Source organism: Suricata suricatta, chromosome 4 (genome assembly GCF_006229205.1).
Source record: "Suricata suricatta isolate VVHF042 chromosome 4, meerkat_22Aug2017_6uvM2_HiC, whole genome shotgun sequence".
NCBI lineage: Eukaryota > Metazoa > Chordata > Mammalia > Carnivora > Herpestidae > Suricata > Suricata suricatta.
In genome coordinates, this window is record NC_043703.1 from 74,397,150 (window position 1) to 74,409,468 (window position 12,319).

The following is a 12,319-nucleotide window of genomic DNA, read 5'->3' on the forward strand; positions in this document are numbered from 1 at the left end:
GGTGTAGAATTGTTTTTATATATTGTTTTATTTGACTTGCTGATATTTTCTTGAGGAAATATATTTGCATCTATGTTCATGAGAGCTACTGGTCTGAAGTTGTATTTGGGTTTTGTTAAGGTAATGCTGGCCTCATAGAATGAATTAGGAAGTATTTTTGCTGCTTCTATTTTTTGGGAAAGATTGTAAAGAATTGGTAAAATTTTTTCCTTAAGTTGGCAGAATTTACCAGTGAATCCATCTGGGCCTGATGTTTTCTGTTTTGGAAGGTTATTATTTATTGATTTGACTTCAGTAGATATAGGCCTATTTAAATCATGTATTTCTTCTTGCATGACTTTTGGTAGATTGTGCCCTTCTAGGAATTGATCCATTTCATCATCTAGGTTATCAAATTTTTGAGCATAGAATTGTCATAATATTCCTTTATCTTTCTTTGATGCCCATTTTATCAGTAAGGATATTCTCTATTTAATTTCTGATACTAGTAATTTGTTCTTTACTCTACCTTTTGGTTAACCTGGCCAGAGCTTTATAAATTATCTTGATATTTTCAAGGAGCCAGCTTTTGGTTTCATTGATTTTTCTCTATTAATTTTCTATATTCAATTTTATTGGCTACTGCTCTGATTTAAAAACGTGTTTTTCTTCTTACTACTTTGGATTTAATTTGCTCTCCATTTTCTAGTTTTCTAACATAAAAGCTTAGATGATTGACCTTAGAGCTTTCTTCTTTTCTAATAGATGCATTAGTTGCTGTGAATATTCCCCTAAGCATTGCTTTCACTGCACCCCACAAATTTTTATAAATTGTATTTCATTTTCATTTTATTCAAAATATTTAAAACATTTCCTTGAGACTTTTACCCATGTGTTATTTGGGAGTGTGTTGTTTAATCTTTAGTATCTTCTAGACTTTTTTTCTTTTTTTTTTTTTTTTTAACTGATTTCCAGATTAATACATTGTGGTCTGAGAGCATTCATTATAAGGTGTCTGTTCTTTTAAATTGTTAAATATGTTTTATTTCCCAGAATGTGGTCTTTCAGTGAATGTTCTTTATGATCTTTGGAAGAATGTGTTCGTCACTGTTGTTGGATGAGCTTTCTCTAGATGTCTATTCTATCCAGTTAACTGTTGATGCTGTTGAGTTCATCTGTGTCCTTACTGATTTTCTGCCTGCCGGATCTGTCCATTTCTGATAGGTGCATGTTGAAGTCTCCAGTTACAATCCTAGGCTCATCTATTTCTTCATGTAGTTCTATCAGTTTTTGACTCACATATTTTGATGCTCTGTTAAAATACATTAAGGGTGGTCTGTTAAGGATTGTTATGTCTTCTTGGAGAATTGATCCCTTTATCACTATGTAATAATGCCCATCTTCATCCCTGATTACTTGTTCTCTGAAGTCTGCTCCAATTGAAATGAATGTAGCTACTCCAACTTTCTGTTGCTTAAGTGTTCTATGCTATATTTTTCTCCATCCTTTTACTTTTAATCTGTCCATATTTTTATAAATAAAGTTAGTTTCTTATAGACAACATGTAATTGGGGGTCTTGTTTTTCTAATCTTTGTTTACATTCTCTGGTATTTTAATTGTTCTCTCTAGACCATTGATGTTTAAAGTGATGAGTTATATAATTGGATTTATGTCTACTGTGTCACCATATTGGTTTTTATTTTCTCTTCTTGCCTTCTTTCTTCCTTTTTTTGTCTTCCAGTAATTTTTCTACCTTATGGTTTGAGTATTTTATATGATTCCAGTTTTCTCCTCCCTTTTTCCATTTTTTAAGTATTTGTCCTAACATATACAGTGTAGGTCCACTTCAGATAATACTGTACTGCTTCATGGTTAGCACAAGTACCCAGTGCTTCTTTTCAGTCCTTCATAACACTGCTGGTGTGCATTTCACTTATTTCTGAGCTATAATCTCCTAGTACATGGTTGCTGTTATTACTCTGAAGACACCGTTATGTGTTACATCATTTAAAGGTAAGAAATAAAAAATGTGTTTTTATAGCTTCATTTATTTCTTCTCTAACACTCTTCCTTTCTGTATATAGATCCAAGTTTCTGACTTCTATCATTTTCCTACTTCTTAACTCTTTTTAATCTTTCTTGCATGTCAGATCTACTAGTGAGAAATTCTCCAATTTTTGTTTATATGAGAAAGTATTTCTCCAGTTTTGAACAGTAATTTTGTTGGATTCAGAATTCTAGGGTTGTGGTTTTTAATTTCAACACTTCAAGTATTTCCCTCTGTATTCTTCTCAATTGCATGGTTTCTCAAGAGAAGTCTGATGTAATTCTTATTTTATTTCTCTACGGGCAAGGTGATTTTTTTTTCCCCTCCAGCTTCTTTGGAGATTTTTTCCTTGTCTTTGATTTTCTGTAGCTGAAATATGATATTCCCCAGTGTGTTTTCCCATGCCTGGGGTGCTGGGTGTCCTGATTCCATAGTGTGGTGTTTGTTTTTAATTTGTAAAGTTCTCAGCCATTATTACTTTAGATATTTCCTCTGTTCCCTTCTCTCTCTCCATTCTCCTTCTGTAATTCCTATTACATGCACTTTACATCTCTTGTAGTTATTCCACAATTATTTGGGTCTTTTTTTTCCCTCTTCATATCTCATTTTTGTAAGTTTTTATTGACCTTTCTCCAAGCTCACTGATGGTTTCCTCTACCATGTCCAGTCTCCCATGAGCCCAGCAAACGCTGTCTTCTTTTGTGTTACATTGTTACTCATATCTAGCATTTCTTTTTGATTTGTTTTTAGAGCTTCCCTCTCTCTGTTTACATTACCCATGAATCTTGTGTATTTCCGTAGACCATCCCCCCCTTGGCATATTGATCATAGTTGTTCAGAATTCTCAATCTGGTTATTCTAACATCTCTAATATACGTGAATCTGGTTCTAATGTTTGTTTTGTTTCTTCAGAAAGTAGTTTTTGCCTTTGATCATGACTTGAAATTCTTTAGTGAAGGTTGGATATGATTTACTCATGGCTAGGAGTTAGTGGCTGTGGTATTAAAAGCTAAAGTTTTTCGTTTCTTTTTTGTCTTTCATGTTGTGTTTGGGTTTCCCTGGAGACTTCTCCTTAATAAGGGGTGCGATGTGCAGTTTTCAGGTGTATTCTCCTGTTATTTCACAGGATCCCTGCTGATGGCTCTGGTGGTGAAGGTTGGGGGAGGGGATGCATCCTGTGGTCTGGTGATTAGGTCTCAGTCTTTATGGGGCCCGTGCCCCTTGGCTCCAACTTTTACAAGTGCTTTTCAATTCCCGTTTTCTGCTTTTGTGAGACGGGGATTGGGTGGCGTATTTCTTTTCTTCCAGGTAAGTTAGGCTCTGGTAAGATTGTTTCTTTTGAGGGCAGCCTCATTAAGAATGACAGAATACTGTGGTGTATTTCACAATGGCTCATTTTTACTTCCCCCTGCCGGAAACATTGGGATAATTTGTCTCCATCTTTATTGTGAGAATCTGGTAGGGCTCCTAAAGTGTGGGGATCCTCCCTTAAACTGGGCCTCCCTGGAGTTTTTAATTCTCCAATCTGTCCACACTGAGTGTCCAGCGATTTGTCTGTTATAGTTTAAATTTTTCTTCCTTGGTGCCAGTCTATACTGGAACGTTCTCCAAGCTGTGAGTCTCTGTATCAGACAAGCGTCTTTATTATTTGGGGGGCGGTGGTTTGCTCTGTGCCCTCAGTTCCCTGCTGGATGTAAGAAAGGTTGTTGATTTTTAGTTTGCTGAGCCTTTTTCTTGTCTTTAGGATGGAGTAGTGCCTTCCAGGCTCCTTATGTGCTGGGTGGACCAGGCACCAGAGGCCTCTGTCATTTCCTGCTTTTACTGCACGGTTTCTCCCCTGTGTCCATGATGTCCCTTCCTTCAGGGCTCTGACGGCTCTGACTCTTGGCCTCTCTTCACCTGGAACGGTTGCTGTCGGGCCCCTTCTCACACTGCGTCACCCTTCCCAGTGACCCCTCTCCTCCTGCAGCTTTAACTGATGCCTGAACAAGCCTCAGCGCCCATGTCCTGAGCATCTGACATCCCGCTGACGCTTCACAGCCTGCGTCCCCAGAATTGGGTTCACTTTCGGTGAATCCTCTACCATTCTCCCCCGAAGCACCCACCTCCTTTCTTCTCCCACAGACACACCCACATGCCCACACTCCCTTCTTTCTTCTTTTGTGCTTTTTGCTCTGATTCAATGACTCAGCCATCCCGACCATCCATTTGCTTACACCAGAAACCTGTGTGTTGTTCTAGACCATTCTTTCTCACTCACACAGCCCCGGAACGTCTTCATCTCCAGGAAAAACAAACTCCTAGCTGCCTCTCCATCCTTGCCCCGGATGCTTCTATTCAGACCTCGGTTCACCGTTTGCTCTCTCCGCGTCTCCTGTGTTCCCCTCGTAGTGTTCCAGAAAGCATCACCTTGCCTCTGCGTTGTCTGCAGAAACGCTCTCCCACGTCTCCCCTCCTTAGATGGTTCACAGTGAGTGTGGACCTACTGCACTAGAGATTCCGTTTCGATTCCTCTTTCTTTATTTCCGCTTGTATGACTCTGTCTTTGTGCTTTGAAGTGTAGTAGAGGAGCAGCCTGCGCGTGCAGCATCTCATATGCGTACGTGAAGGTTGAGTACTTAAAACGTCTCTTAATGGCTGGGGTAGTAATCCGAGAGTTGAGAGCCCACGTGCATCCAGTGTGAGATCCCAGCCGCTCAGCTGTGTGTGGCCCTCCCTTCTCCGGACACCAGTGGGCCCCTCCCTCTCCTCCCTGTTTACACCCAGCTCATGTCCAGCCACCTGGCTTAGACGTTACCAGGCTGCGTCATGACTTCCCACTGTTGCTTCTCCTTGGAGTTTGTTTACTACTCGCCCCTGCCTCAGGCCTCATCCCCACCACAACCAGCCGGCTCCGTCCCGAATTCCTCCCCAGCCCCTTCCGGGTTTCCGCACGCCCTTGCACAAGTGACGTCACTCCTCTTGCCCACTCTCTGTGTTGCTCAGCCCTCCTGTGGCACCTCCAGCCCCAGCTCTGTGCTGCTGCAGCCTCGGAACCCCAGGGTCGTCCGTCCACCTCTCTGCCTCCTTCGCAGTGAGCTCCTTGCAGACGCTCTCCCCTCCTCCTCGACGGCCTGCACGGGGCGTGAACTGGTGAGGGAGGGCGCCAGACTGCTGACATACCTTTTGCCAGTGAGATTCTATTTTTATGAAAAATCGATCAGGAATTAAGTTGTATGTTTGTGGATTTCTATAGTCCAAATCTCTTTTGTGGTATAATTTACACATGCTCACTAAATCCAGACCTCCCCATTTAGTAATAGGCATGCGTCTGTGTATGTTTTACATGTAACTTGGTGTGTGTGTATCTATTTATCTAACAACAGATAGATAGATAGATGTTTTTATTTTACTTAATTATTATGTATTGAAGTATAGTTGACACACAAAATTCCGGCACTTTCGGGCCCCAGCATAGTGATGTGACAAGTCACGCTAAGCTCATCACAACTACAGCAACCGTCTATCACCATAAGTATGTATTTTGTTAATTCCAGAGAGGGGAACCTCCTCTTATTCTAGAGCCGTTCTTTCCAGCTGTGGTCATAAAGTTTGGCCTGACCAAATGACTCAAGAATGGACATTCCCATCACATCTTCTAGCTGTGCCTTGGTTTATATTGGAAGAGGACACAAAAAGTCATTTTTGAGTGAAGAATGATTAACCTTACCGGTATATTGGGCTTCATTTAAGGTGTATAATAATAAAACAGATACATTAAGATCTGGTTATATATGTTCCAGAGATTTTTAAATTTAAAATTTAAAATTTAAATTCATTTAGTATGCTTCAGGGCTTGGGTTCATTTACTATTTACTTGATGTAAGTCAACAAGTTTTTAGAATATTATGCCATATTTCATAAAGCGAACTTTACCATTAGAGCTCAGACTGGTCAGATTCTGTTGCAGGTGTGCAGAAAGGAATGTGTGTAGTGTGGTAATTGAGATAGATTGCTTAGTTAAGTCTGTGAAAGCAAATAACCTGAAAGGGATGAAAATTATGGAATGGTGTGTCTACCTTAGTTGCTCATTACTAAAATTACTCTTTTATTTAATGCTGACTTATTTTTGAGAGAGAGAGTGCGAGTGGGAGAGAGACAGAGAGAGGGAGACACAGAATCAGAAGCAGGCTCCAGGCTCTGAGCTGTCAGCATGGAGCCCGATATGGGGCTCAAAGCCACACACCTTGAGATCGTGACCTGAGCCAAAGTCAAACACTTAACCAGCTGAGCCACCCATGCACCCCTAAAATTATTCTTAATGCTAAGAACTACTACTTACTACTCTTACTACTAAGAATAATTGGACTGCCTTTCTTTTGAAAATCCCTGGAAAGATAGAAATACACCTTTCTGAGGGTGCCTGGGTGGCTCAGTTTGTTGAGTGTCCAACTCTTGATTTTGCCTGAGGTCATGATCCCAGGGTTGTGGGATCAGGTCCCAGATTGGGCTCCATGGTGAGCATTGAGCCTGTTTGGGATTCTCTCTCCCCTCTCTCTTTTTCTCTCTCTCTGTCCCTCTGCCCTTCTCCCTGACTCACACCCCCTCTCTCTCAAATTAAAAAATAAAAAAGAATGAAATGTACCTGTTTTCAATCCCTTTTTTTAAGCTACTGTGATCCTAGATTTTTAAATGGAGAGTGAACTGAATTTACCTTAAGAAATTACAGTAAGCAAAAATGCTATTGAACCTCCTTTCTTTCTTCTAGGTATAATATTGAGCCCAGTTTATACTGTCCATTTTTCTCCCTCGGAGCCTGCATGGAAGGCCTTAATATTTTGTTTACCAGACTGTTAGGGATCACGTTGTTCGCAGAGCAGCCTGCCCGAGGAGAGGTGTGGTGTGAAGACGTCCGCAAGCTGGTAAGCCCTCGGCTGCTGGGGCCTGGCACCGCCTCCTGTCTTGGGTTCGGTGATGGGGTCCCTAGCGCTTTCCTCTTCCAGCCAGCTTTGCCCTGATGGGTCTTGCCTCACCTTATTTCCCTTTCGCCAAAAACCCCAGGTCACCCCTCCTGATTTAGGACACTGTACAAAAACAGTTTTCTCTAACATCAGCTGTGGCCCCAGATTGACAGAGACCTACAGTGCCAGTCACGAATCGGGACTTGACAGAACGGTGAGGCTTCATTTGTTGACCAATCCTGGTTCAAGGGAAATTTGCCACTGCTTTTCATGTCTGCAGTGCCCAGTGTCACTCTTGATTAATTCCAGAATCCATTGCCTCTGACACTTGTGCTTTTTTCCAACCCCCTTTCCATCTTGTGGGTGCTTATATTTGCTAAGTATATTGGGTTATCTCCCGTGCTCTGATTTGACTTCTTTGATAATAATGTCACGCCTGGCATCCACTCTTCTGTTGGGGCCCACTGTACTTAAGATGCAGATATGTGTATTTTTTCCTCATTTTAAGATTGTGAGGATTTATTGACTTATCTATCTATCAGAAAGGCTCTGTGTTGTTAGGCTGTTTTACTTCCTGCCTGGCCCCGTCCCACACTTACTCCCTTCGCTATGTGTCGAGAAAAGAACGGCATCTCACGGGCTCCTGGCTGGGAACCGGGCGTGGTGCTGGCAGTAGAAGGCAGAGTAGGATGCACTTTGTCACTGCACCGATCTGCCTGCCGTGGAGTGCGGACCTCCCAGCGCGGGGAGTCTGGTAAAGGCAGAGATACAGTCAAAGAAGAACTGGTAACAAGAGTGAGAGGACAAAATGCAAGTAAAGAGAAGGTTCCCCATTACTGAGCATGGGCTCCACCAGCCCATATGCCGTGGGCCCCACCCATCATCCCCGCCACATGCCGTGGGCCCCACTTGGGCTGCACTACATGCTGGTTTTGTTCACTGCTGATGCCCAAGTGCCTTGAGAAATCCCAGTGAGCTGCTTACTGAGTTAACGAACACGAGCTTGCGCTGAGGTTCCCTGTGGCAGAACCTGCAGACTGCCACAGCACAGGAGCCTCCAGCTGCCGAGCTCTCCGTGAGCTGCGCGTCCTTAAGAGGCCCAGATCGAGACGGGCAGAAATAGTCAAACTGATCTTCCGCCGAAGCTGGGAGCACCCTTTTGTTGTATCTGGACTCGGGGGTTAACATTTGGGGGCATCAGTCTGCACTGTAAGATTTCGATCTAACGGTGTCCAGCCAGCACTTGTCCCCAGGGGATGGGCAGGCTGTGAACAGTCTAAGAGCGGGGTTCGGTGGCGGTGAAGTAGGGCGCTGGCGGTCAGGATGAAGGGCTCGGACAAGAACGGTTTCCTCTCCCGGACAGAATTCCCAAATCAGGGAATGAGGAGAAACTGGACTCTGTTTTGAGATGACGTGGGATGCACGATGTAGCAAAGTGTCCACAGTAACGGCCGTGGGGGCGTCTGTGTGGATTCTTGTGAATAGTGGTGTTCACGGTTAGTTTCTGATTCACGCCTACGTGTCCTTTTCTCCTAGGCTGTGGTTCATGAGTCTGAAGGACTGCTGGGGTACATTTACTGTGATTTTTTTCAGCGAGCAGACAAGCCACATCAGGTGATGCTTTATTTATAAACTCATTTCTCTGCAAGTGACCAGCCATTCATTTGTGTTAATTTGAACTCCAGGTCTCACTTTTCTGCTTCTTGACGTTCAGAACACATCTCCATGTTGGGCTTCCCTAGCGTTTAGAAGACATTAGTGGTAGTTACTGAGTATATGCATTTGAAATTAGGATGGAATTCTAAGGTAATAAAGGTGATAGAAATAATTACATGTGTCTGTATCTGCCACTTTTCTCTGGGTCATGGTGATAATGACAGTGGACATTTTATGAGCCTTCTGTGTGCCAGCCATTGACTGCACTGAGTCCTTTACACACACCACAATTTTGAATGTTCATCTCAACCTCCAGCGTTATGAGGAAACAGCACAGAGAGGTTAAGTTACTTGCCCAGAGTCACACAGCTAGAAGTGCTAGGATTTGAACCAGACATTCTTTTATTTTTTTTAATGTTTATTTCATTTTGAGAGAGAGAGAGAGAGAGAGAGCGAGCATGGGTGGGGAGGGGCAGAGAGAGAGGGAGATACAGAATCTGAGGCATGCTTCAGGCTCTGAGCTCTCAGCACAGAACCCAATGCAAGCCCAACATGGGGCTCAAACGCACAAAGTATGAGATTGTGGCCTGAGCCAAAGTTGGATGTTTAACTGACTGAGCCACCCAGGCACCCCTGAATGTCCTGACTAGTAGACTCTTGTCTATTTTTCATACTTGACAAGGCTCTTTGTTCAGAATTATAGAAGATATGTCCATATGGAAACCTTATCAGCCAGCAGTCCACCCTTTGTATAGAAAACGTGAGGTTTGTTTCCTTTCGCTGTGTTCCAGGTTTGCTGGTCAGTTTGCTTCAGCAGTTTCAGGTAATTTGCTAGGAAATATCAAGAGTTCAGGTTTTAAGTTATAGCAGAAATCACGGTGCCCTGTATTTGACTAGTGATTCACACTTTCCAGAGCATTTGAATAGCTGTGAGCATATGGAATCTGGGGGGCTGCTCTGGGAGTTGACAAGGGAGAGATAAGGCCTTTGGAGGCAGAGTCGATGTAGGTGTCGAAGTGGGGGCCAGAGTCTAGGTCCGCAGACCCCAAGCCCTGCATTCTCTCTTAGCTGGCAGAAAGTCCAGGTTGGTGACAAGAAGCCCGGGTCCCTTCCAGGGGGCCTGGGTTCAGGTCTAGCGTGTGGCGACCCTGGCTATATGCCCTTGGGCGCATGGCTTAGCATTTCCAAGTCTCCCTTTCCTTTTCCTCATCTGAAAAATGAGATCCTTACCTCCAAGGGTTATTGTGAAGAATAAGTGATACAATGTGTGTGGATCGCAGCTTGTTAGAGCAAGTTGCTCCAATTTCCTGGCTTCGTGATAGTTTAGAGTTCATCACTTCTGAGGGATAAAGACTACGGTTGTGAGAAGTGTCTCCTGGTTCATCGCCTGCCGCGTAGAAGGAGTTCAGTAAATGTGAATGTCACCTCCCACCCCAAGTAGTAGCTCCATGTCTGTCCCATCCCACCTGCTCAGGGACAGTTGAGGGCGTGGATCTAGACTCTTTGATGACTGTGACTCTAGCATCTGGCATAGCATCACCTCAACACATTTTTGCAATGAATGAATCATTTAATCAACACAAGCTCAAGGTTTATGGGGATTTTAGAAAACTTAAAATTTTAGCAAAATAAAAAGCGTTCGGAAAAGCATCTGTAACTAAGTAAAGAGAAGAACAGGATTAAGTTAAAATTTGAACTCATACATCTTGGTGTGATTTTATATTCAGATCATCTAATACTTTCTTCTCTGATTCTTTTTTTCTGTCTCCTCAAGGATTGCCATTTTACAATCCGTGGAGGCAGGCTAAAGGAAGACGGAGACTATCAGCTCCCAGTCGTAGTTCTTATGCTGAATCTCCCCCATCCCTCAAGGAATTTACCAACTTTATTAACTCCTGGAATGATGGAAAATCTCTTCCATGAAATGGGCCACGCCATGCATTCTATGCTGGGACGCACTCGTTACCAACACGTCACCGGTGAGCCTCCAAGAGGGGACTTCGGTTGAACAACAGTCCTTTAAAAACATGTATTTTATTTTAAATTGGGGGGGGGAGCTCTTTATTCAGAAAATATGGACATTTAATATTGTCAGGCAATCCTCTACTGCACGTTGCCTCCTCTGGTCCTTCGCTGAAACAACCATCAGACAGTTGTCTCCTTCCTTGCTAACAGTTCCGACCAAGGATTATCCTGTTGTCTTCTGAGTTTGCGCCTTTTTCATTTTATCATGTCTTATATGGAGTTTAAGTTTTTGGGCACTTTTTTCTTCTTCTTTTTTTAAGAGAGAAGTATGAGTGGCCGGGGAGAGGGGGATAAGGAGGGAGTGAAAGAAAATTGTAAGCAGGCGCCACCCTCAGCATGGAGCCTGATGGGGAGGGCGCGATCGCACAACCCTGGGATCATGACCTGAGCTGAAATCAAGAGTTGGATGCTCAATTGACTGAACCATCCAGGCACCCCTGGAATTTAAGTGTTTGGCTGTGTGCATGTCTCTTTAGTCCCTAGCACAGAGGCAGTGAGTAAGTGAAAGAATGTTGCCTCTTTTTCTCCAAAATCCATTAGAAAGCATATTAAAGCCAGTTGAAGAAGTATGATAAAGTACTTTTCATTTTTCCTTTGCTTTCCTCCTGTATAAAATGACAGCCCTTCTTGCTGGTGTGTGGCCGTATTTGATGATATTATATATAGACTTCCCTCTCTCTTGTCCCATCTCTAAATTAAGCTCACTATCATATATGGTCAGCCATAGGTGATCTACTAAATTGCTGTCATCAGTATTTATTAACTAACTTTGTATATGTAGTATTTTGGGGAAGGGGAAGATATTTGAAAAGGCTATAGATGAGCTGGACAGAATCATGAAATGTCACCAAAAAGTTCTTATAGGATTTGTTGCTTTAAGTAATTTTATGTTTAAAACATTGGTTTTCTCATTGAGGGATTGACTTTGTTACAAGGAGCAAACAATGGTTAAAAAAAAAAAGTACTTTTAAAATGAATGAAGGCTAGAGATAAAGAAGATGTGGTACATATACACAATGGAGTATTACTCAGCCTTAAAGAATAGTGAGGCTCACCATTTGCAAAAACATGGACGGAACTAGAGAGTGTTGTGCTAAGTGAAATAAGTCAGGGAGAGAAGGACAAATACGAGATGATCTCATTTATATGTGGAATCTAAAAAACAACTGAACAACAACGAAAACACCCCAACCAAACAGACTTCAATATAGAGAACAAACTGGTGGTTGCCAGAGGGGAAGGCGTTAGGGGGTGGGCGAAATAGGAGGAAAGATTAAGAGCTACTAGCTTCCACATATAAAATAAATAAGTCCTGGAGATGAAAAGTACAGCACAGTGAATAGAAGCAACAACAAACAAGTGAGTGAAGGATAAAAGTCATTTGGTGGCAGAATTCAGCGAATTAAGTACAAATGGTACCTTAATTGTAAGAATGTTTTAATGTGTGTCTCATGTGTAGCCCAGCGTAGCTGAAGACAGATTTGTTTGTAGAGGGTGTGAGCCATGGCTTTACAAGGTGTTTTATCCAGCTGTGCAAATATTTTGTTTTACTTTTGATATTTAGGAAAATATATGGGATTATAATAAACTTCTCTGCAAATATGTACAATAATTTTATAGATGTCAAATATTGATTTAATGAATTAAATCTTATCGTACTTCATCAGAAGC

General features: G+C 42.5%; 1 protein-coding gene across 4 annotated transcripts in view; it reads left to right on the forward strand.

The window, feature by feature from the left end:
* The window catches only part of MIPEP (mitochondrial intermediate peptidase), a 174,949-nt gene that overhangs the window by 47,255 nt on the left and 115,375 nt on the right, over window positions 1–12,319 (forward strand). For 3 of the 4 annotated variants that reach the window (XM_029936954.1, XM_029936950.1, XM_029936951.1), the window contains exons 11-13: window positions 6,775–6,928; window positions 8,504–8,581; window positions 10,398–10,602. In XM_029936954.1, the coding sequence (XP_029792814.1) occupies window positions 6,775–6,928; window positions 8,504–8,581; window positions 10,398–10,602 (437 nt within the window). The remainder of the gene's footprint in view (window positions 1–6,774; window positions 6,929–8,503; window positions 8,582–10,397; window positions 10,603–12,319) is intronic. The other variant, XM_029936953.1, reaches the window with a different exon arrangement.